General features: G+C 45.3%; 1 protein-coding gene across 1 annotated transcript in view; it reads left to right on the top strand.

The window, feature by feature from the left end:
• Positions 1–25,692, top strand: part of PGM2 (phosphoglucomutase 2) — a 292,737-nt gene that overhangs the window by 199,770 nt on the left and 67,275 nt on the right. The window contains exon 11 of the mRNA XM_085642287.1: positions 11,619–11,748. Within this exon, the coding sequence (XP_085498413.1) occupies positions 11,619–11,748 (130 nt within the window). The remainder of the gene's footprint in view (positions 1–11,618; positions 11,749–25,692) is intronic.

Here is a 25,692-nt window from a genome sequence, read left to right as displayed (position 1 = left end):
GAGCTGCCATTTGCAATGACATCATACATTTTCCTCCTCACCTTAAAAAAGACTTTTTCAGTATCATTGACCTGTATTACCTCATTAATGTTACGTCTTTTAAGGATATCAGCTGATGCACATCGATAGCCATATGGTTTGGTAATAGCTACAAGTCAATATATTGTTTTAAAGCTCTCTAAATTTGATTCCAAACATGTTTTCTTATTATGTAGCAAATAGAAACAAACATTAACCCATTGAAACTGGCATTCATGTGCTCATGCGTGCAGACTCCGGCATGAACAAATAGACACAGACTATTTGTGCTGTGTCTCTGTGGAACTTGCTGCGTGGTACTGAATATTTGGGGAAGAAAAAAACAGATACCGCTATAAGAGGTGCAGAAAAAAAGTTGAATTGTGACACTGCACAGATAGTGTGTGCTCATCTGCACATGCCTTTTTACATACATTAGCACATTAAAGGTAAACCCATTGACTTTGACTTTGATAATCCTTGTTTTTTTTTTGTGTGAGACTCCTTCTGTAGAAAGAGTATACCAGACTTGGCTCATATGCTCTATGTTCCTTAAGGGTCGAGCTGTACCTCACCGATGATCACCAACAGGCTATAAGTAGTCTAGTGTTGCTTGTGTTCCTGTTCAGTGGCGAAATGGCTTAACAATGTGGGCAGGAATGTTTCTATTGGAGAGAGCAGGACCTGTATATGTGTGGTTGGTTCTTCTCTGTAATGGTACAGTGAGCAAAATAAATATGGACTGATATGCAGCCAAGAGTATTTACAGATGGCTGAGATTAATTCAATCATCACATTCCTTACTTTTTTCTTTTCTTCAGTGGGTATATCTGTGATCGCTGCTGTTTTCCTGTCCGTACTGGTCACTGCTGGGGTACCTTTTGTGCTTGCAACTATTTTTACAGCTGGTGTTGCTACTGTGGTGGTAGCTGTACCTCATGCTATGATTATAGCTGTGCAAAAGACAGACACACAATTGATGGACAGAATACAGAACAAATCAATACATTCACCCCCAGTCAAGAGATCTGGGTTAAATCCCTCATTCTTTTGCTCACCATGCCACCCCAGTTTAGAAATCCATCATTCTTTTGCTCATGGTGGCATGGTGAGCAAAAAAACGATGAATGCTTGTTTCCAGTCCAGGGAGGATCTGGCTTGGCAGTTCGGGCTGGACTGTTCCCATGAGGCACAGGGTCAAGACTGATTTGCATATGGCTGGGTTCAAACTGGAATGGCATGGTGAGTAAAACAACTATGGATTTAGGCCCAGATCTCTGTACTGGGTTGAATGTATGAGATTGTTCTGCATTCTGTCCATCAACCGTTGTTTTTGCATTTGTCACCCCGAGTGGGACGGGTATGCCCAGACGTGGGTCCCGTGCTCTCCATGCCACTGGAATCAAGCTGTCCTGCCTGAAGAGGGGTGATACCCCGAAACCGGTCCTAGGATGCTTGTTTCCAGTCCAGGGAGGATCTGGCTTGGCAGTTCGGGCTGGACTGTTCCCATGAGGCACAGGGTCAAGACTGATTTGCATATGGCTGGGTTCAAACTGGAATGGCATGGTGAGCAAAACAACGATGGATTTAGGCCCAGATCTCTGTACTGGGGTGAATGTATGACATGGTTCTGCATTCTGTCCATCAACTGTTGTTTTTGCATAATTATAGCTGTGGGCACTGCTCTTGTCCCTGCTGCGCTTGCGGCTATTTGTTTTTGCAGTGGTAGCTGTTACTGCTTTAGTGATGGGTCTTGTGGCAGCGATTTGTGGTTATTGTGATACCAGTTGTTGTTGCTGCTGTGATCCATAGTATTGTGTCAGTTTTCATCTTTGCTTGGGTTCCCACTGTGTAACAGTTTTTTCTCTGTTGAGATTACAATTCAGATACCTGTCCCTGTGTTGCTAGCAGCTGTTGCAGTTGAGATTGTTTTTGTGATTACAGCACTGGTTACATCAGCGATTGCTGAAACTGCCCCTCCTGTGATGACAGCTGTTGTTACTGATGTTCTCCCCGAATCTGTGCCAGTTTTCGACACTGCCAAAGTTGCTGCTATTGCAACAGCTTTGGTGGCAGCTTTCGTGACAGCTGTTGTTGATCTTGTGGTAATTGTTAGGTAGTCCCTACCCTCCTGTGGATGTGCACCTACATATCTGATAGTGCAGAGGGCAGTGTTTGTTGCAAGGAAGCTCCATAGTGTGATAGTGGAAGAAGACCACTTCTTTATCCCTCTCATTAATGTTAAAAAGCATTTGCAATGCAATAGGTATCGCATTTACATGAGTTTCATAAATGCGACACCTATTGCTTTACAAATGCTAGTTTATAAAAATGCCCATGCGGCGCTTTAACTTTAATATCGGCTGCACCCCTTTCTTTAGATTAGCCATTTCTAAAGAAAGTGGTGTGGCTGCCATCAAAGTGAAAGCACAGTATGGGGCACATTTACAAAAAAAGCATTTGTTTGTCAACTTGACAAACAAATGCCTTTTTTTTTGTAAAAGCGCCTAATGCTGCGCTTTTACTTTAATGGCAGCCACGTTCCTTTCCTTTGACTCGGCTTGTTTAAGGAAAGGGGTGTGGCTGACGTTTAAGTGTAAGTGTGGCATGGGGCAATTAAAAAAAAATGTAATTGTTTTCTTTTAAAAAGCATGCGGCTGAGTTTGGCACGGCAAGTAAAGCAAAGGCACACCCGCCACTATCAGTGTGGCATGGTGTGCTGTGTAAACAAAATAATAAAGCTGTTGCGAGAGAGCGTGTCCTGCCCTCAACAGCAGGCATGCAAAAACCATTAAACAAATTTGTAGTCAGAGGCTGTAATTAAAGCCTACCGAGCAACAATACATGTAAAAGGGTTTGTCCTCATGGGAGGTTACAATTGAAGACAAGGCGGTATTAAAGGAGGGACTAACAAGCCTATTTACAAATCAGATGCCAGCATTTACGAAGGACAATGACACAAGCCATTGACAAATATATGCTGAAAGTGGGCAGGGCTTCAAGTGCATACTCCAATCCAGCATACCACGCATAGCAGCGCATGCGCTGTCCAGGCTCGACTAAAAAATACAATGCAATATGTATTACTGCTTAAATTAACACTGAAACATTCCTCTCCGTATTCTGTTTCTTGCTGTCACATGAGTTCTGGCAGCAAGTGGAACTGTCTGAAGCCAGACATAAAAAGAGAGCTAATGCAAAGACATGCTGCACTAGTGGAGGCATGCGAGAGTGCTGTTTGCCATTCATCTACAAAAGATCTTAAAGTTTCTGTGTCCTTGTCCTCATTGCCTCCCAGAAGAAAATATTTGTTTTCAGAATAAATAGTGAAATAAATACTCATGTTTGCTTTCCCATGAATCAAAATTTCCATTGGATTAAAAGCCAAATGAACATATTTTTATACTCATGAGATCTAAAGTAAAACACCGGGTAGAGTGAAGACTATCCTAGTGTTTAAGGGAAGCACATTTCAGTTCTCACATGTGTTCCTTGTGGGTGTGGGATAGTTATCTTCGCTCTGTTACAATAATTGCATTGTTCATTGCTTACATCAGATGAGCTGGAATGAAGCACATGAATGAAGCATATGAGACTGTATAAAAGCCATTGCAACTGAGACTTACGCTATTTATGGTCGCAGGTCCTTTGTTACCTTGGCCTCTGTCTCACACCCAACCAATTCAAGCACAGCTCTGTGTTGACCAGATTTGTGGAGTTTGTTTAATAGTGCATGGGAATGTGTTGGCAATGTCATACTTTGGTGAGGACTTGAGACCACCTTTACTCCCCACTTCCCTAATTAAATGAGCAGTAAGCGGATGCGCAGCACCTGACAGGTTTTCTTTTGTGTTTCTCTGCCTAAATTGCGGAATTTGCACATTATTTGTACTGTACATGCTGTACGATCCCTGATTTGCTGCTGAAACCTTTGCTGCTTTTTAAAATTGAGTACTGACGCTTCTAATTGCTTCTTTTAACTTTGTATGTTTTTTAATGATGAACTTTTCGCGGCGGCCATTTCGAGAGTGCCACGCTTTTTCCTGATCGGCGCACTAGTTGTTCTATGCCGCACTGCCTCATTCCCTATTTAAATGAGCAGTAAGCGTACGCGCGCCCGCGGCACGCCAAAGGCAAGCCCGTCTGCGCCCGTCAGCGTCCTTCCGGGACCAGTGGCCACGAACCCTGGCCAATTATTTGGCCATTTTGATACATTAATAAAATACTCATCTGAACAACTAATGAAATATTGCCCCTGCACAGATCCTGATTGTAATATCAATTTTGTACTTAATAAAGCCTTTTGCTGCCCTTGTTATAATTTTACGTTTGTACAGTACTTCCTAAAGATAACACTAGTGAAATTTTGATTAGTTCCTCCCCTCCCCCTTTAAAAAATAACGTCTCGTTGCTGGGTAGGAATGCTGCTAGTAAAGCTTTTACATTTTGGAATGTCAATTTTCGTTCCCTTCCCAAACATAAAATGGATATATTTGACCTTTTAAACAGTGAACATCCAGACGCTCTCTTTCTAACTGAAACATGGCTACATACCAGTTCTGGTCCTGACGTAGCTTTAGCCTTACCACCTAATTACGCTATAGTTAGAAGGGACAGAGTCAGTAGAAAGGGTGGAGGAATTGCCATAATCTATGATAAATCCTACCAATGTAAATTGGAAGCCTTATCTTTTTTAAACTGTGAAGCAGCCTTATTTAAAATCACAATGACACCGCAAACTACTTTTTCAGGCATTCTTGTCTATCATCCCTCTGGACCTTCAAGTTCCTGGGCTTCTTCACTGCCAGATCTGGTCATGCCACATCTTCTTAAAGCGTCGAACTTCACTATATTGGGGGATTTTAACTTACATCTTGATATATCTGAATGTACGGTCAGTAGTACACTGATCGCTGATTTTGCAGCATCAAATCTTTTACTTTTTAATATTTGCCCTACACACATTGCTGGGCATTTGTTGGATCCTATTTTTCCAATTTAACTTTTCTTCGTGTGATCCTGCTCTTCCTTTATGTTGGTCAGATCGTTTTGCAGTTAAATTTCAGTGTATGTCTTCACTGACTTCAACTGTTGCTCCTGTTAGAAGTCCACAAAGATTTCGGAGCTGGAGTAAATTGGATATGGAAATCTTTAATAAGACTCTCGTTGATAGTGCCCCCACTATTGAGCATATGTCAACTAATTCATTGAGTACAATACATTAATGGATTTCTGATGCAGTTGAGTACTGTCTTCCACTATCTATGAAAATAAAAAACATAATCGCCGTCCTTCTGCCCCTTGGTTTACAGAGCAATTAAAAACGGAAAAAAACAAATGTAAAACTCTGGAAAGGAGCTGGAGGAGCAACTACACGCAGCACTCAAGCTTTAAAACACTACCAAGCCCTTTGTAAATTAGGAAGGTAGGAATAGGTTTCCTCCACTATTTCCAATGCTCATAATTGTTTGCATACCCTGTTTACTATGGTAAAATAAAACGTGCCGGCTCTGATACACTGTCAATGCCACCTATCTTAAATGAATAACAATGCGACAACCTCGCTAACTACTCTGTGAAAAAAGTAGAGCAAATATACTCTGTATTACAAAATACTCAGACAGTGGCATCTTATGTCACCCCCTACGACTGAGTCTGATTACAGGGCAAAGGACTCCACTAGACTAGAAACCTGTCACTTTTTGATAGCAATTCTTTTAAAAAGATTCTAAATAGTATTAAATCTGGTTCTCCTTGTGATCTCATCCCTGTATCTGTGCTGCAGCAGTTGGACTCATCCTCGTTGATGTTAATTATGCAGCTGCTTAATGCCTCTATTCAAGAAGCTATTGTTCCTTCAGACTGGAAGTATGCGATGGTTCTTCCTCTTATAAAAAAGGCCGATGCTGATCCATCTCAGCCATCTAACTTTAGGCCTATCTCTCTGCTTCCTACTTATTCCAAAATCTTGGAAAAGCATGTTAACCAGCAACTAACTCAATTTGTCCAATCTACTAACCTTCTACACTCCTCTCAGTCCGGCTTTAGGGCCGGTTATTCCACCGAGACAACTCGGCTTGGAGTATCAGAAATGTTACGACAGCGATTGGATTTTGGGGACACCATGGCCCTTGTATTGCTCGACCTGAGCGCTGCATTTGACACGGTGTCCCATACTGTGTTAATTAAAACTTTGCTATCCTTTGGCATTACTGGCTCAGCACTTGGCTTATCTATGAAGCAGCAGGCAGTAAAGGTGGCAGCCACCTGTTTCACCATCTTAAAACGGTTGAAAAAAATTATTTGGATGCTTACGGTTTTCACTCAGAAAACCGTAGTCCAGGCGCTTGTCACATCTAGAATGGACTATGGAAACATCCATTATTTGGGATCAAATAAGGATGTCACACGGAAACCGCAGGTGGTTCAAAACTCTACTGCCAGGCTGCTATGTCAGCTCTCTAAAACTTCTTCTACTTCCAGTGCTTTGCGCAATCTTCATTGGCTTAAGGTTGCAAACCGTGTGAAGTTTAAGGCCATGAGTTATATGTATAAAATCAAAGCTGGCTCTGCTCCTAAATATTTGCAAACTCTAGTTCACCCTTACCAGCCCCCTCGTTTACTTCGTTCGACCACTCAGGGTAAATTCTTGGTGCCCAGAATTAAACTTAAAAGAATGGGAGGTCGTTTGTTTGCCTGTCTTGGTCCATCTATATGGAATTCCCTTCCGATTGCAATCCGTAATGAAACTTCATATATGAATTTTCATAAACTTTTAAAAACGTGGTTATTCAACCAATAATTCACCTTGAATTGCATTTCCGATTTCCTTTATTTATTTTGTCCTCTGTCAGGTTTAGCGCTGGGAAACCCTTGTTGGGTAGCTGTGCGCTGTATAAAATTAATTTAACATAACATAACGCACTGATGGCGAATGACTTGCTCTCTTGACTTCTCAGCAGTGAGGTAAGATATTGAATGAGCATAGACTTTTTAATGTCCTCTTTCATTGTTACAGAGGAATTTGCTTTTCACTCGTGCCATTTGGGAAACTGGAACTCCTGTGAGAAATTGTGTTTGGGCAGTCCCACTACAATAATAGATCTACAATACAATTATAAATGAGTAGACCCCAAATGTAACATTGGGGTTCTATCACCTACTATCTATCCTATGCTCCATGTTAGGACCTTTCCCCTGCACCCACTGCCACCGCACCTGCCACAGCACACGTACCAGCCCTCTGACCAGCCCCACCTGAACAATGACATCAACTCGCATGTGCCCTTCTCAACACATGCTCACTATGCAAACATGCCACCGAATTGTGGGACCTCATTATCACCCTCGCACTTGACATAGTCTTCTTAACCAAGACCTGGCTCAACCCCACATTTGCTCCATACATTGCCACCGTGATCCAGACAGATATAAAATCCCTCACCAGGACCACACCAACAAGCTGGGAGGAGGAACAACCATCATCCACAAAGAGACCGTACAGTGCTTCACCACTACCAACAACACCCTCACCCCCATGGAATGTACCCCATTTTCACCTCCAGCAACTGCGTCAAATATAGCCATATCACAGAACTCACATGGACCGGCCACTCCATCATCCACCTTAGCAACTCCAACTCCTGCATCTCCACCCCCAACATGACCTGTGTCCCCCACCAGAGGTGGTACAAAATCTCAGAGACCAGAATGACGGACATCTTCCACATCTCCAACCTGCTACTGCCACCAACAGCGGGTGAAGAATTTCAATGCCCGGATCACTAACTGCGCCAATAACATCATCCCCATCAAGAGCAACATCCAGAGAAAATCCTCCAAAAGGGCAGCTGATACACCCAAGAACTCTGAAAAGCAAAAAGAGACGACAAACAACTGGAGAGGAGATCACTCGCCAGCAAGGACACCTCCAACAGGCAGCCTTCAAAATCTCCATCAACCAATACCACCACGTGCTGAGGGCAACAAAGAAGACAGCCCTAACCGCATGCATTGTAACCAGCTGAACAGCTCCAAGTAACTTTTCAACATCGTTAAGGAATTCTCCAATCCGGCTGCCTGCGAAAACAACATCACACTCTCACAGGAGCTGTGCGAAAACCTTGCTGACTTCTTCCACCCACGACAAGATAGCATCCATATACAGACACTTCGAACCCCAGCCCACACCTCTGAACTTCCTTGACACATACCCCACCACTGCAACTGACACAAACCACAGACTGACAACCTGGAATCTCCTTTCCACCCAGGATACCACCTCCACTCTGAAATCCATCCACTCAGGAGCTCCCAAAGACACATGCCCACGCCACATCTTCAACCACGGACACCAAGGGATCGGCCAGTAACTCCCCACACTGCTCAACCCCCCTATCACCACAGCTATATTTACCGATGCCTGGAAACAACACTGAAGTCAGGTGAAAATAACTTGGACATTGTATACCCTCACGATTTTCATGGAGTCTGGACTTAGTTTAAAAAACTACTTTTCTTTTTTCTTTAATGTGTCTATGTATTACAGTTTGTTTTTTGTTAATTGAATTATATGTTGTATATAGTCTTAATTGTTATATGTATTGCAGATGAAAAGACCAATAATGAATGAAAAACGTACGATAAAATAATTGCATAAAATAAAAGATGAGATTAACTCTCCAACACACTGGATTTATGTGGTTGTTCTGTCTAATAAAGTGAACATATTAATGGCCATGTGGGGTATATAGTTTTGATGTTATTTTGTATAGATCCTCCCCACAGTTGGGCCTGACTGGATCAGACCCCTTTTTTTTGGTGAAGACCCATGCACATAAGGCGCTACACAACCAAGGCACTACCTACATTAACCAGTGCCTGAACTTTCACCAACCGAGGAGAAGATTACACTCCTCCTCCATCTCACTTGTCCATACTCCCCGCATGTACCGAAGCAGAAAAGGAGGACGCTCTTTCTCCCACATCGCAGCAAAGACCTGGAACAGCCTCCCCACGCAACCTAGAACCATCATCTCACTTTTGGAATTCTGAATGGCCCTCAAAACCTGGCTCTTTGAATAAGCCTCCGGGACCTGCAAGCACCTGGTGATTGGCCTCGCTTTATGAATCCTGATTGATTGAACACCTCTGGTGGCCTTTGGCCCTCCATACAGTTGACCATCAAACTGGGGACCAAGTACCCCTTTCAGCACTTGACTGTCAGGGTAGTATAACAGGGCAGTCCAGGGCTGACTCCTTGAATTTTGTGGGCTAGACACCCAAACCTCAGCAACTCATAAGAACGCTAAGTAAATCATTGTCAGCTACCTTAACAGACGCACCGTGAAATATTACACATTTTGCAGAAGGATACTAACCCTTTAATCTTGTCTGATTAACAGTTTGTGCTTCTGCAGGCCACAATGCTAAAAACATCACCTGTATTCAAACCTGTAGGAGAAAACAATTATGGTGTTTAATTATTAAACAGGCATGCTTACCATTCTGAAAAGAGTTCACAAATCACCATACAGGAGTTTGTCAGCTATGCCAGTCCTTCCTCTTTACTTCCAGGCTACTTCCTAGCTTTCTGACCTGTGCAGGGACCTGCATGTTAGATGGAGTTCCCTTTGATATGTGGGGCATACAACCAACTTAGAGCACCGCATCAACCCTCATCCTCCCTTTGGTGCCACAAACACGAGGCATTCCACTGCCTGTCCCACTCCTGTGCATCACTCTGGGTAGGATTTAAGATGGCAGAAAACTCCAAAACATAGACACATGCCTCTGAAACGATTGTTGCTGAATCCCCTTGCCTGCTTCTCCCACTTCAGAGAGACTCAATATTAAGAAGAAAGGGCAGAGTTCAAGGGCCTCCTGTTGTTGTTCATTGGTAGCACCCTGCAGTAAATGTATGATGTTGGCTAAGGGGATTCCTCAATCCGGATATGCTCAATCCTCCTGGAAAGGACCTCTCGTTTCCTAGAGCCTTTGAAACTCCAGCTGGGGCGGCAGAGTGATTACCTCAGCCAGCCAGGCAGCTCACACTATAATCCATTAAGGGATCACACAGAGAAATATTCCAGATGATAAAGCATGTGAATCAATCTATATATGTCAAAATTGACCTCCTATTTGGACTATGGTCCAACTAATTTTCATACAGAGCAGCGACCTCTACATTCCATTCGTTAGTTACAGTAAAAACACAATTTACACATATTTTGCACTGTAAAGTATTGCACATGTTAAGGTTTACCCAAAAATGAAACAGTGCAGTCTCTCCTGGTATACAATTAAATAATCACAATTTAGTCTGGGCCCCATCTGTCAAAGTAATACCTGTGGTCAGATGCCAGGTGGAGTCAAACAGTAGGCTTCCTTTATGAGCCTCCATATGTGCACACTCTTGTATTTACATGTTAACATGTAACTTTCTCAGAACCTTAGCCCAGCTAAACACAGTAGCAGACCTTATTTTAAAGAATGGGCACTGGTGATTACAGCTCAAAACTGTTTTATCAAGAGCATTACAGAGGATGAGAGAGACTCCATTAACTGGGCTTAACCACAGCAGAGGTTCAACAGTGAATGAACTGGGGATTTTCATGGATAGAAGCCATTCTGCTATACATGTTATAGATCTATAAATGCACTTGCTCAATGTGTACCGATTTGAATACACTTACAGCATGATTTAAATGAAAGAGCAGTATCCATTATCTACATATTTATGAGCTACCAGTCTGATTTAAGAGCCTTCTGTCCCAAGTCAAAAGATTCTCAGCCTACAAAATATCTGAAGATGTGCTAATCTGAAATCAAAGTTGTCTAATGCAGGTTTTCCAACTTCAGCCGAAGAGGGCTTGATCCATGCCAGATGTCTGGGATATCTACGTAAGAGAATTCTGCATAAACTTAATATATTTAGAAAACAGTTACATATTCAGTGACCTGAATCCATCCTTTAAAATCCTACATTGGATAACCTGGGTTGATGCTATCGAGTAGAGATAGGTTCTAAATTGAAAAATAGGGTAGCACTACTGAAAATGTTCCGCCCAAATGACAGCTGAATTGTCTTATCATACCTGCTCCACTAGTCTCCACACTCTTTGGTTATCCTGAAAACTCAACCAGGTTTCAGTCTTTCCCCAAGAACCTCTTCCTCAGCACAGTTTAAAAATGTCAATGTTTGTTGTACTTGTATCTGTTGGATCAGTTTGTGAAAAATCCCAATGGTCTACTAAGTTTGTGATTTTGCACCATTTTTAGTACACGGGACAGGTCTGTTTGCTGGTGCACAATATTATATTTTGCCTCTGTAGACAAACTTTATGTTGCCTCAAAAACCAAACTAACCACTGAAAAAGACATTTGTCAAAGTTTCATTCACTTTTAGAAATGTGTAATATGTCATTTTTTTTAGTAGCGCCCGAACAGTTATGCAACCCATTATTCTGAAAGTTCATTATTATCATTAATAATTAACATTTCTACAAATGTTATTATCGTAAGAGGTAAGACGAAAATGGCAAATATACTTTTTATTGGATATGCTCTGTTCTTTACTAATTTTAATTAATTATTTTTAGGATATATGTGTTGCCCTTTTGTCCTGGATAAAGATGGGGTTAGTGCTGCTGCTATCACTGCAGAACTTGCTTGTTACCTAGCAACAAAGAATATGACCTTGAGTCAACAACTAAGGGCCATCTACAATGAGTGAGTAATGTTGAAGTGGCTACATAAACTAAAGCACATTGAGCAGAGCAAAATTGATAGTGTTTTAAGAAAAATGCAAATTGCTTTTAAGATCCATCGTCTCCAGTTGTTATATAGGAGTCAGCAAAGAAGAACAGCTGTGTCTCTTGGGTTCTGCAACCTTAGTCACAATCTATATGTGGGTTGAGACTGATTTTTTTGCATCATATCCTAAGCTGCCAAAGGATGCTGCTTTGTATGCAATGTTGTGTGACCTTTCTTCCCCATGCAGGCTTGACTGTTATATGTTATGAGGATTTGTAATACGTGCTATCACCTGGTAGGGTATCCTGGCACTCAGCAGGCCTGGAATAGCCTTAGGGAGACAGGAGGGGTGTGGTATTCCTTACAGTGGATTTCTTGACAATCGCAGTTGGGCCCCGTGCTGGCACCTGATGTGATTGTCACTATGATGTCATGTGCTGTGGGGTTACCATGGGAATGGAATGTGTTTACTTGAATGTATTGAGTCAGTTGGGAGCTGCCCTGCTAATGGATGGCTGCAATCTTCTGTGAATAAAGAAACTTTATCTTCATCACATCTCACATCAGGTGCCAGAACAGGGCCCAGCTGTGTTTGCCAAGAAATCCACTGTAAGGAATACCACAAGGGGCTATTCAAAGAGTCAAGTCTTCAGCTTCTCGTGGACCTCAATAATTGAATAGGAGGCCCTTTGGTATACTGGTAGGTTTGTTCCACTCTTTAGGAGCAATGTAGAACAAGGCCCGTCTGTCGGATACGTTTCTGCATATGTAATGGGGAGTGTGCAAGTAAGAGTCCAGCCGAGAGGCGGTGTCTGGTTGATTTGTGAAAGGACATACAGCTATTGAGGTAGACAGAGCCAGTGTTGTGTGCTGCTTTGTAAGTGTGAGTGAGGCGTTTGAAATGTGCTTGTTTATGAAAAGGCAGCCAGTGGGACTCCTTGAGGTGTTGCATAAAATGAGTCTCTGGCTCAGCTCTACAAGGTTTGTTTTCACACCCACGGGTGACACGAGAGAACTTAGTCCATTGCACCAGCACTGAATGTGAAAGGCAGGTTATTGTAGCCCCACAGAATGAGGTGGTGTCAATGCTTTTGGGTTACTAACAGGGAGCAGTTGTAATCCAAACAATTGTTCATTTACACACTCAAGATCACTAGAAACAGAATATTTCAACATATTTATTATAAAATAGTTGTTTTACAATGTTGAGATCTAGTGCACATTATGTTGTGTGAATTTGTAGAGCGTGGCTAATAACCTGCGAGGGTATCCAGGTGCTGAGTAGGGCGGGACTGAGGGGAGAGGAGGAAATCATGCCTGTTTCGTCTGGAAGAGCCATGTCTTTGGGTTACTTCAGAAGTCCATGAGGGAGGGGAAGGTTCTGAGATGTTTTGGGGGGTAGTTCCAGGTCTTGGCTTCAAGGTAGGAGCATCCTCCGCTTCTGGTCTTCTTGATGTGAGGGAGGTATGCTTTTGCCTGGGTTGCAGATCGACTATTTCTGGTGGGTTGGTAGAAGTTGAGGCAGTGGTTGAGGTAAGCTGGACCGGTGTTGTGGAGAGCTTTGTAAGCGTGGGTGAGTTGCTTGAACTTGCATGTTTACTGAATTAGGAACCAGTGGAGATTGTTAAGGTGTGGAGATATGTGGTTATTTCGCGGGTTGCTCAGGAGTCTGGCTAGGCCGTTCTGGGTGGTTTGGAGCCGGCATTGGACATCGGCTGGGATTCCGATATAGAGGGTGTTTCTGTAGTCAAGTCGTTCTTGTGATAAGAGCTTGAGTGACCGTTCGTCTGATGTTCAGTGGGATCCACTTGAAAAATCTTGTATAGCTTTTGCAGGATGTGGAACAGGATGAGACAGCTTTGATCTGACTGCCCATGGAGAGGTTGGTGTCCAGGATGATCTCAAGGTTCTTGGCATGGTCAGCAGGATTTGTGGGGTTCCAAGTTCTGAGGGCCACCAAGAGGCGTCCCAGGATAAAGTGTTTGTTGCCAAAGATAAGGACTTTGGTTTTGTCTGTGTTGAGCTGAAGGCAGTGGTTTTTCATCCAGTGAGCGACGTTGCTCATGGAATTGGCAACATTTTCTTTGGTGGTGCTGGTTAAGTCGATAAGAGACGAGCTGTGTGTCATCAGCGTAAGATACTATGTTGATGCCAGGGGCTCTGACAATGTCCAGAGGGGCGTCCTGTAAATTATGAAGAGTGTTGGGCTAAGAGGTGACCCTTGAGGGACTCTGCAGGTGATTTTCTTGTGTTCTGAGGTGTAGTGGGAAGTCTAACTCATTGAGTTCTGTCTGTGAGAAAGGAGGATATCCACTTGAGGGCCAGTCCACAGATATCCACAAGCTGAAGCTTTCGGATGAGTTACTTTTGGGAGACCATATCCAAAGTTGTGGAGAGGTTAAGGAGGATGAGTGGTGCCATTTCTCCTCTGTCGAGGATGCTTCTGATGTCATCAGTGGCAGCAATGAGGGCTCTTTCTGTGCTGTGGCTGGTGAAAAAGCCTGATTGAGAGCTGTCTAGGAGTTGATTGAGTTCTAGGTGGTCTGCAAGTTGGGAATTGATGTATTTTTCAGTTACTTTAGCTGGAAAAGGCAGGAGCGAGATGGTGAGTTGGTAGAAGTTGAGGCAGTAGCTGCTGAGGGTGTTTCTTCAATAGGGTGTTGACTTCTGCATTTTCCCAGGAAGACGGGAAGGTGGCTGTGGTTATGGAGGTGTTGATGATATCACTCAGAGCGGGGGATGATGGTTCTTCCAAGGTTATATATGAAGAGGGGCAAGGATCCGACGGGGCTCCTGAGTGGATAATATTCATCAGGGCAGTGGTTTCTTCATTCAAGAGGGGCTTCCAGTTGCTCAGCTGCTGTTTGCCAATGAACAAGGTGTCTGGCTGTTCAGGTGAGTTCGTTTTGGTATGTTGTGGGTCAAATATGTTGTTGATCTTGGTAATCTCAAACTTCTTAAAATAGAAGAAGTTGTTGCAGAGTGGTTGGGATGTAATATGTTGTTGTTGGCAGCTGTGGGATTGGAGAACTCCTTGATAATGGTGAAGAGTTCTCTGCCGTTGTTACAGTTGGCTTTTTTCCATGCATCTTGTAATTGTTTGTGGTAGAGGTTGAGGGCGGCATAGTTTGCGGATCTTGTAGTGGCATTTTTGTCAATTCTCCATTTTCTCTCAAGTTGTTTGCTGTGGTGCTTGAACTCTTAGGTCGTTCATGTACCAGCTGGGTCATTTGTTGTTTATGTAGGTCTTGTTTTGTGTGGGAGTGGTGCGGTTGGCACAGTTGGCAAGCCATTCATTGAAGAGCTTGGTGTCGAGGTACCCAGTGTGATTGGGTCTTGGTCCAGTTTTTTTTGGACAATTTGCCCCAATGTCATGATGGTTCTCTGCGTTTTTATAGTAGGGTGGGTTGGTCGGCGGGTATGTTCAAATGTATGATGTAGTGGTCGTACCATGTTAGCAGGGTTGCGTGGATGGTGGTGATCCTGTTGGAGGAGAAAATAGGGTCGAGGGTATGGCTGCTTTGTGGGTTGGTCCTTGGACAAGCTTAATGAGTCGGAGGTTGCTGATGTTGTCGTGAAGGGCCATAGAGTTAGGGTCTCTGGTGTCTTCCAGGTAGAAATTGAGGTCCCTAAGCAAGATGTCGTTGGTTAATCTGATGGAGGGGGGAGCGATGATATCTGCGATATACTTGAAGGATTCCACTTGGGGGCAGGGATGGTAGGCAAGGCTATCCTTCTGTTGGTGGGAAGAACGGTGTTCAGGAAAAACTGGGACCGGAAAAGCCAGGCAGTGACGGTGTCACAGGGCCAAAAGGCAGCAACTGGATCAGGCTGAAACAAGCAGGAACTGGAGGCCACTAGAAAGTGGCAAGCTAGGTGTCCAGGTGCCTACTGATGCAGTCACTCTACAGCCTGCATCAAGTAGGTCCTGAAGTAGGTGGGGCTTCTGTTGGCAGGAAGAACATTGATTGGGAAAAACCCAGGTGGGAAAACCCCAGACAGCGGCGGTGTGACTTGGCCAAAAGACAGCAACTGGATCCGGCTAAAAAAAGCGATAACTGGAGGCCAGTGATAGTGGCAAGCTAGGTGCCCAGGTGCCACTTAAAGTGTTACAGCAAACAAATGATAGACGGAATGCTGACAATGCAAATATTCTCCCCCAGTCACAAGATCTGGGTTAAATCTATCGTTCTTTTGCCCACTGCGCAAACCCCAGTTTGGACCCAGCCATATGCAAATCAGTCTTGACCCTGTGCCTCATGGGAACAGTCCAGACCGAACTGCCAGGCCAGGTCCTCCCTGGACCGGAAACCAACATCCTGGGACCAGTTTCAGGGTATGTCACCCTTCTTCAGCCAGGCTAGCATGAATCCAGTGGCACAGTGAGCAAGGGACGCAAGGCTGATAACATCACAGAAGATAATAAAAAGCTGCTAAACGTGTTAATGACATTGAAAATAGGGAAACCTCATATCACAATTTATAGCCCTTACACCCTCACTGTGCTGTCTCTAAGTGTTGTTCTAATGGTTCTAGCAGATTATTAAATAATAATCCAGAGCTTCAGAGGTCGTGCGCATAACTGGACAACAGGGTTTATTGCCTGTTTGAAATAGCTTATACGCTATTTTGAGCATAAGGACAAGAGCTAGGAGATTGTGACTGAGACAACACAATCCTGGCACCAGTTTGTGAATGCAAAATGGCATATTTCTCAGAGCCTCTGGGAGTCTTACTGGAGGCTCCTTCTGTTGGGAGGGAATCTGGTGCTGTGCTCATCTGTGATCTGCGTCTGTGCCTTGGGTGAAGTGGATGTGCTAATAAGTTAAAAATAAGTCCATATAGACCACTGAATTTGGGTTATTGTTGTTATATAACCTTGAAAAAGACACCTGTTCCAGACTGATGTCGCACTGGGTGTTTTGTTGATGTCTGTAACAGAAAGACGACACTTTACAAGTTCTTGGAAATATAGGCACAGATGACATCTGCGTCAAAATCAGAATACAACAATGTTGATTCATACTGTTGTTTACAACCCAGCTGGACTTGCAGATGATATTCAGATAACTCTCCTTCTGTTGTATAAGGCTTAAGAATACCTTCCACAAGCTCTGGCATTTTTCATGTATATCAGACCTATACTGCTTCCTAGTTGGTGGCTAACACTAATGCAAATTTCTGCTGAGTTTTTAACCTTGATGGAATACCTTTTAGAGACCATCTGACGCTTCCTGTTCAAGGGTCAAATTTCTAATCCATTATGACCACAAGATTAAAAAAAATTTAAATCATGCCCACGTCCGGTATTGTTACTACTACCCTCGATAGAAGGATAATGGGTTCTCTGAGGGGGGTTGTGTGTATACATGCTTGTGACGTGTAGCTGTAGATGCACATGCGGTGCATACTCCTTCCATCTACTGTTCTTCGAAGAACAAAGTATGGTGACTCTACCTATTGCTGGTAATTTGCATGGGCATTAGAACCATTGTTAGAATGTTTCTTTCTGCCTTTGGGTTTGGACGTGTGTTAGAAATGGGATCTCTGGTTGGCGAAGGCTTGCGCCCAAGCCAGACAGAGACCACCACTCTAATCAGGGCAAGGGAGTTACACGCCATAGATAACCCCTGCTCACCCCCTTGGTAGCTTGGCACGTGCAGTCAGGCTTATCCCGGAGGCAATGTGTAAAGCGTTTGCGCAACACACACGCAGCAACAACATACTAAGCACACCACAAAAGGAACTCCACACAAGGTTGTATCAAAAATAGCCTTTGTATTACCATAAAACACATTACAATAGTAATCACATAATATACACTGTGCCAACTGGCACTGGGCAATATTTACATGGGATTATATACACATGACAGGGCGACTTTTACCACTGTCAGAACTATCACAAAGTGAACTTAGTAGATGTAGAACACATAATAAATGTAGAACACAATCAGTAATTACTGGCAAACTCTGTACTCTGCATCATCCTGTAACACAAACCATATTATGCACAGTATCACATTACGCGTGAAATATATTCTGCGCCAACCTCATAAGCCTAAAAATATTAGACCATAACCTCCTAAACATAACTCACATTAGGGGCATAACTCACAGTAGAGAATAATCTTACTAGCATAAACCACAGTAGAGAATAATCTTACTAGCATAAACCACAGTAGAGCATAATCTCACAAGCATAAACCACAATATGCAAACAACCTCATACATAAACCACATTAGAGGCATAAAACAGGGTGCGTAAATCACAATACATGAATCACATTTCCTAGCACCATATAAATCACCTTAGGGCCTGGCGCCCTATAAACCTAACCGTCTCCCGGGCCAACTGGCCTTCTCAGAGGGCTCAAATGCCCTATGTCCAACAAAGTCAGGGCAGCTGCCAATGCAACACTACTCAAAAGCGAGCAATTGCGCTGGGGCAGAGCAGTGCATCTCACTCCTATCTTACTCAAAAATGCCCCCAAAGAACTGTGGCCTTAATGTGGCAGCTAGCACTAGGTGCTGCGCAGCTGTGAAACTCAAATGTGTGGCACTGGCACCGACTGTGCCTTCTGAACAAATGCCCAAAATGTTGCAGCTGCCCACGCTGGTGCGGTGCAGCTGGGAGAATAAACAAAGGGGTCCCTGGCACGACTGTGCCCTCGGGGCCTTCACTGGGGCTCTCGAATTAACTCTGCCCAAAACGTTGCGGCTGCCCACTGTCAGGCGGGGCAGCTGGGGCAGGAGAACGAGCACCGACAATGTGCTCTGATTAGGGAGGACCCCACTGGTCTCTATGTAATCAGCGGAAAGACTGCCCCCTAACGTTGGAGCGGACCTTGACGGCGGGTCCGCTCAGGAAAAGGGGCACTACCTGCGTGCCTCCTGATGGAGCCCCTCTCCGGGACTCACTAAACAAAAATGCTCAGGAAAAGGGATCCGACACTGCGCCTCACTCACCGGGGCTTGGATCGGGCTCCTCATCTCTTCTTCTTGTGGCTGCATCAGGAGAGCACCCACTCCTCGGGGGCGCTCTCCTCCTCTCACGGCGGCATATGCAGGGCTTCCCTCAGCTCATGGGAGCCCCACTGGCCAGCAGACTTCCTGGGTCGCCTTCTCCCGGACGGGGGAAGGCGGAAATGACGCTCGCGAGGTCCCGCCCTCAGTCAGTCATCAGGCGCCTGGCTTCCTGGTCGCATTGGGCAGCGGCCCGGCGGCACCTCTCTTCACTCGGGCTGCGGCGGTGATTTCCATAGCAATAAGAATGCGGGGTGGGCTCCCGCCGACACTGCGGGAATGCGGGGTGGGCACCCGCTATTTAAGTATTCAAAAAGCAGGGTCGACTCCCGCTCGGTTTGTGCAAAAGGTGGAGGAATCCCTATGCTGAGCTTTCCATTTAAAAGGGCTGTAACTCCGTGCTGCGGAGTCCCCGCTCCTCCTCTGGGCAGATCAAAGTCTAAGCGTCCCCCAGGGAAAGCAAAGTGCTCCATGAGGCGCTAGGTCTTTGCCAAGTCTTTAAAGTAAAGGAGACACACGGAAGGGCAGAAGGGGCATAGCTGGGCCCAAGGAGGCCAGCACACAGGGCCCTCCAGCAGGGAGGCAGCCCCCATGGCGGTTCCTCCTGGGCCCCAGCAGTAAGCCCCCTCCGTCAGGGACAGCACCCCAGAACAGGAACTGAACAAATTCATGGGGTCACAGCCCCTCTACTTATACCAACATTTCCTTAGTCTGTAGTGCAGGGCATGGGGGAACCAGATGCAACTGGTTCAGGGGAGATTTGGAGCACTTTGTTTTGCAAGCTCCTCTTCCCCTTTGTCAGGTGGGGGCTAGGTGATCAGACTCACCACATGGGGCGGAGCCAGCATTGTACAGGGCAGGCACACTCCTATTCAGAGTCAGGGGATTACTCCTCCCACTACTCCCAGCACAGATGTCCTATTCAGCCCAGCACTGACTCACCCTGCCCCTCCTGAAGCCACACACACCTCCCAGCCCCTGTCACTCACAAGCCAGACATGCAATTCACATCAGGCAGGCAGACACACAGCACACAGAAATGCCAACTTCTACAAGTGGCATTTCTCTTATAGTCATAATAAATCTGCGCACACCATTGCACAGCATTTATTCTCACAATTTCATACATACCAGACTTGACCACACTGCTCCTCTCATAACAGGAATTACCACTGATACACACTGATCAGGGAATCCCCAATGCATTCCTATGGGAGGGCAGGCCAACCTTACTAATGTAACACAGAGAGCGCACGCACTTTACACTGGACCACAGTGCTAAAGTGCCCAGAGGCCTAAAACCACCAACACCATGTCAGAGCTAAGGCAAAAAGTTTAGGGGTGAACCTGCCAAAAAGGGCCAAGTCCACCAACGTGCATTTCCCAAGCTCCAGGTGATGCCCTTCACTGTTCGGCACTGGTACCTCACGGTTCTTCCACCTGATCATTTTGAATCAATCTTCTGCAGCTTCGTCTGGTCACTTGACTTTGCCATCCGAGTTCCTTCTGGTGACCCCATCGGGTGGCATTTGCCTCCTTTCGGGGTCTTCCCCTCAGCTTTTTCACCGAAAATGCAGACTCTCTAATGGAAAGAACACCTTTCTGGTACAGTCCACTGTGCCATTTGTAATGCTCCTGGTCAGGTTATCATCGGGTCTGCAATTCTTGTTTCTCACCGGAGCACAACGAGTCATCCTGCACTTCATGCCTCTCCTTCAGATCCAAAAAACCCCTAAGCCGGTACCATCGAGATCAACACCTAGCTCAACATACCATGACGCACCATCAGGAAGAGGACATCCCTGATCTCTTCGGTAACCAGAATGTCGAGGGGGAGCCACAGCCAGAGACTTCAGGCCAACCGGCTCTCGGCTTCAGCCCAGAACTAATCTCACAATCCGGCTCTGAGCCGAAAGAACTGCCTTTCGTTCAGCAGAAGACGTTGACTGTTAGTACCATAACCCCTCTCCATCTCCACGACAGGCTGGAGAGAGTTGGGCGTCAAGCCCCAAATACTGTGTCTAGATTTTGGTCCGCAACTGCCAGAAGGCCATGCTAAGCATGGAACAAAGGCCTTGGAGCAAAGTTCAAGCCAACCATTGGTGTTAAAACAGTCTCTCCAGCACCTGCTCTCAGCGCCAACAGTACCTGCTAAACCGTCACCACATCCTGCTTTAGCTCTGAAGAGCCACTCAGCACGCAACTTCCGAAAACCTTCATCAGGGTCGAAACGTTCATCACACCAAGGTCCTGTTGTCAGTGAAGAAACGGTGCCTCACCATCCACCCTCAGAAAGGAAGAATTATTACGAGGCTGCCCCTGAAGGGAATAGTGCTTTCCATGCTGTAAACAGAAACTAAACTTTGAGGAGGAACTTGCACAGGGACCCCTTGCTACACCTAAGTTCAGGAAACATTGGGACAGGGGCACTAGCCTAGCACCACCTCGGCACCCTGCACTTCATCCTCCTCCTCCTCCATCACTGATTCCCAAGATACACTCACCAGAGGGATCTCCACTCTCCTGTTATGGGGGGTGGTGGGGTTGCCCAGTGTATCTCCTTGACCATTTGACTCGGGCCAGGAGGTGATCCATGCAGACACAGACCCAGGCCTTTACCTCGTGAAGCCAGCGTACCCCAATGATACCACCAACCACAAAGTTATAATAGGAGCTGAAGCCTTCCACAAGGTAGAGTTTCACAAAGGAGGGTAAGGACTTCCTGGTGGAGGCACTCTCCTCACCCCAAATTCATTGCAGTATCTCCCTATGCTTAAAGGCGTATAGAGAACCGTGCCTGATGCCTTTAAAAACCCTGTCAAGACTATAGTGGTAACCCCCAGGTTTGATCCAAAAATAAATACAAGGCTTCACCCTCTGTTCCACTGTACATTAGGGCTAACTACCAAATGACTTCCTATTGGTACATACAGCGCAAAAAGGAGCTAATGCATAGGGCACTGCCGACGCCCCTCCGCCGAGTAAAGAGAGTAGGAAATTGGATGCAGCAAGCAAACATATTGCTGCCTAATCTTCAAATGACTCAAGGATTGCCATCTCCACTGGCCTACTCTCATGCTATGATCATGATCACTGGGATGAGATGGAACACCTCCTTCAGTATTTCCCAGTTGAGTGCAGAAAGCGGAAATGCAAGTTTGTCTCAAAAGAGACGCTCATATCGAACACCACCATCCGCTGTATCCTGGATGTAGCTGACCCCGCAGATTGGGACATTAATTCTAGTGTCCTGATTCGAAGACACGCTTGGCTTTAAACCAGGGTTACAACAGCATCTCTGGAACCTGCCCTTTGATGGGGAGCCCCTCTTTGGACCGCATGAGATGCCCAAAATAAATCAAAAAGGACACAGACACCGCAAAGGCAATGATAGCCCTCCAGACGCCTTCTCTACGAAGGTTCATTTGAAGGTCTAGCTATAGAGGGGGCTCCAAAACCACCTCAACCGAGGCATCTACCACCTATCGGAGGCAGCAGAACTAACAGACACCTTCCCAGGGTTTTACTAGGGGAGGTTATCAAAGTGATAACTCAAGAGGTACTGTGCCACCATTAAACAGTGACTCCTTCTCCCTTCCCCCATTCACACTACACATGTTGGGGGGGGGATTGCTGTGGCTCCTCACCAGTTGATGTGAGATCACCTCCGAGCAGTGGGTTATGTCTGTCATAAAGCAGGGATACTGCGAAGAACTCACCACATCCCCATCTCGTAGACACACTGTCTTCTGAAATTTGCAGCGCCTTCTCCAGGCACACATTGACAAAGGGCCGCTCCACCACCATGGCAAGTAAATGTAAATGTTTTTTCTCATCCCCAAGAAGGACTGGTCCCTTAGACCCACACTCAATCTCAGATCCCTCAATGAGTACATACTGTCAGAGCACTGCCACATAGTAACACTCTGAGATGTCATCCCTGTACTACAGCAAGGCAACTTCAAGACCGCCCTTGACCTCCAGGACCCCTACTTCCACATCTCAATTCGCCCTGCACATTGCTTGTACCTCTGCTTTGCATTAAGTGGTCAGCATTACAAGTTCAAAGTGCTGCCCTTCGGGGAAACGACCACCCATTGCCACCCTTCCCCACCCCAGGTGTTCACAAAGTGTCTGACCATGGTTGCAGCTCATCTCTGGAGGAACGACATCCAGGTCTTCCCTTATCTATTTGACTGGCTGATCAAGAGCGCAACCCAACCGCTGTGTCTGAAGATTTCTCAGTGCACCATTCACCTGTCGCGCAATCTGAGTTTCACCATCAACATAGGCAAATCCCACCTCCAGCGCCTCCAAATTCAGCCCTTTCGGGGAGAAGTCCTCAAATCAGTCACCGAGACAACTTACCCCAGTAAGGCAGGCATCCAGGCTTTGCAAGAATTGCTCTCTTTTTCAGCCAGATCACCAACTAACAATACACACTATCATCATCTCCTTAGCATGATAGCTTCCTGCATCACCATAGTTCCCTAGGCCAGGTTACACATGCACCTGTTGCAGGAATGCCTAGCAGCACAGTAGTCACAAGCAGAGGGTTGCTGGGAGGATCTAGTGTTGATCTGGAGCTGCACTCATCGCTTGCTGCATTGGTGGAACACCACTAATCTGTTACAATGCAGGCCCTTTCTCGACCCAGTACCACAGGTGACCATCACAACAGATGCTCCATAACTCTGTGGGGAGCACACTTCAATGACTTGACTGTGCAGGGCGCATAGATACCCTATCAACAGGGTCTCAGCATCAACTACCTGGAACTACTGGCTGTCCAGCTAGCACTCAAGTCGATCCTCATTTATGTTCAGCACAAGGTGGTCCTTATTTTCAGACAACATGACAGCAATGTTTTACCTACAGAAACAGGGTGAAACTCACTCACAGTTATTGTATTTGCGCAGAGCATCTGCCCATGGCCGATCCATCCCAAAATCCATTCCTAGCAGAATACCTGCCTGGAGTGGACAACGACCTTCCAGACCTGCTCAGCAGAATGCAACAATAAGTATATGAATGGGAACTCCACCCGCAAGTCCTCCTATTGTACTTACGACAGTGGGGTTCCATGACGTATACCTTTTTACCACCACTGAAAATGCAAAATACCCAAGTTTCACCTCCAGAAATTCACACCCACAGTCCATCATCAATGCTTTATGAATATATTAGTTATGGATATTTGCCTTCGTTTTTTCGCCTCTCCTATGTCTTCTGTTCGTGGTCGTAAGCTTTTGCAAACAACCCTCACTCTCATCCTAGTGGCACCAACTTGGGCCAGACAGCCCTGGTTTACCACTCTTTCGACCTCTCCCTGGTACCTGATTAAAAGTTGCCCAACCAACTGGATCTGCTCACGCAAACCCAAACCTCAAGCAGCTGAGTCTTGAAAACTGGCTCCTGAGGTCTTAGAATTTGGCAACCTCAGCTTACCTCAAGAGTGTTTGATTATCCTCAAGGAAGCATGTAGGCCTACAAGAAGAGCCTGCTGCGCAGCTAAATGGTAATGGTTTGTGCACTATTGAACTCCCAGGCACATCCACCCGCTTACGGTAGCAGTCCAAGATATTGTGTGTTACCTGCTTCACCTGCAAAATTAAGGCCTTGATTATACCTCTTTCAGGCTTCACTTGACTACTGTTGCTGCCTACCTTCATAACAGAGAACACACTACACTCTTTAGAGTTTCAGTTATAAAGGCCCACACGGAGGCACAAACGAGGGATTTCACCCAGGGTGCCACCAGCCCCCATGTGGAATCTAAATATAGTTTCACAATGACATGTAAATAATGGAATTCACACCCTGTTTGTTCAGTTTCTTTTGCAATATTTGCACACTTTCTGTGAACCCTCTCAAGGCAAAACCTTTGGCGTGCAGCTCCTGATTCGTGCTCTGTCCCTTCATCAGGGGTAAGGTGTGTATGCCATGAAAGCAACATTTTCTTGCATCCAACACAGTCAGTATAACATTGTTTTTAAAAGATCAAGCTGCGATGCAGCAATTGATTGTGTCACCAGTGAAAACACAAAAGTTTGTGAAATCTAATTGACATCATATAATCCCACAGCAAGACCCTGAGGAAGGTGGCACCCCTGAAATGCATTGGTTTTTCTGAGTTTGGATGACATCATCATTGCAACAAGCGGAGGAATTGGGTTTTAAATAACTTTTGCCAGTAATCACTATGTTGCAAATAAAAACACGGAAGACTTGAGTATGCACTTTTTGTTTAAGATGGATTAAATTAAATACAACAAGATTATTGCTGAAATACAATGGCCTGCTGGCCGACATTAAAAGCTGTACACCCTGGGACTGGGGTACCAACTGGACACCAGCTTTTGTTGATCTCAATATAGTTCTCAAGAGATTTATGGGCCCTCCTTTAAAACCACTTCACTCATGCCCTTTACAGTATTTTTTCTGGAAGGTATACTTCCTAGTGGCCATCACCTCCCTCGGGCATGTCAGTGACCTTTAGGCCCTTTGTCTTCAGGAACCCTACTTCCAAGTTCATGCAAATATATTAGGACAGACCCCAAATGTCTCCCCAAGGTGGTCTTGTCTTTGCACCTCAACCAGACCATAGAACTTCCTGTGTTCTTCCCACATCTGAAGTCATTTGCGTAGAGGGCTCTCCACATGCAAGATGTAAAAAGAGCCCTCGTGTATTACATTGACTGAACAAACCCTTACCGCAAAACACAACAACTCTTTGTTTCTTTCTCCAAGCCACAAGAAGGCCATGCTCTCTCTCCAAAGTAGCAAAAGACACACAATTGATGTACAGAATGCAGAACAAATCAAAACATTCACCCCCAGTCAAGAGATATGGGTTAAATCCATCATTCTTTTGCTCACCATGCAACGCCAGTTT

Source organism: Triturus cristatus, chromosome 2_2 (genome assembly GCF_964204655.1).
Source record: "Triturus cristatus chromosome 2_2, aTriCri1.1, whole genome shotgun sequence".
NCBI lineage: Eukaryota > Metazoa > Chordata > Amphibia > Caudata > Salamandridae > Triturus > Triturus cristatus.
Note: the sequence above shows the minus strand (reverse complement) of the source record. Positions and strands in the feature narration are given on the sequence as shown.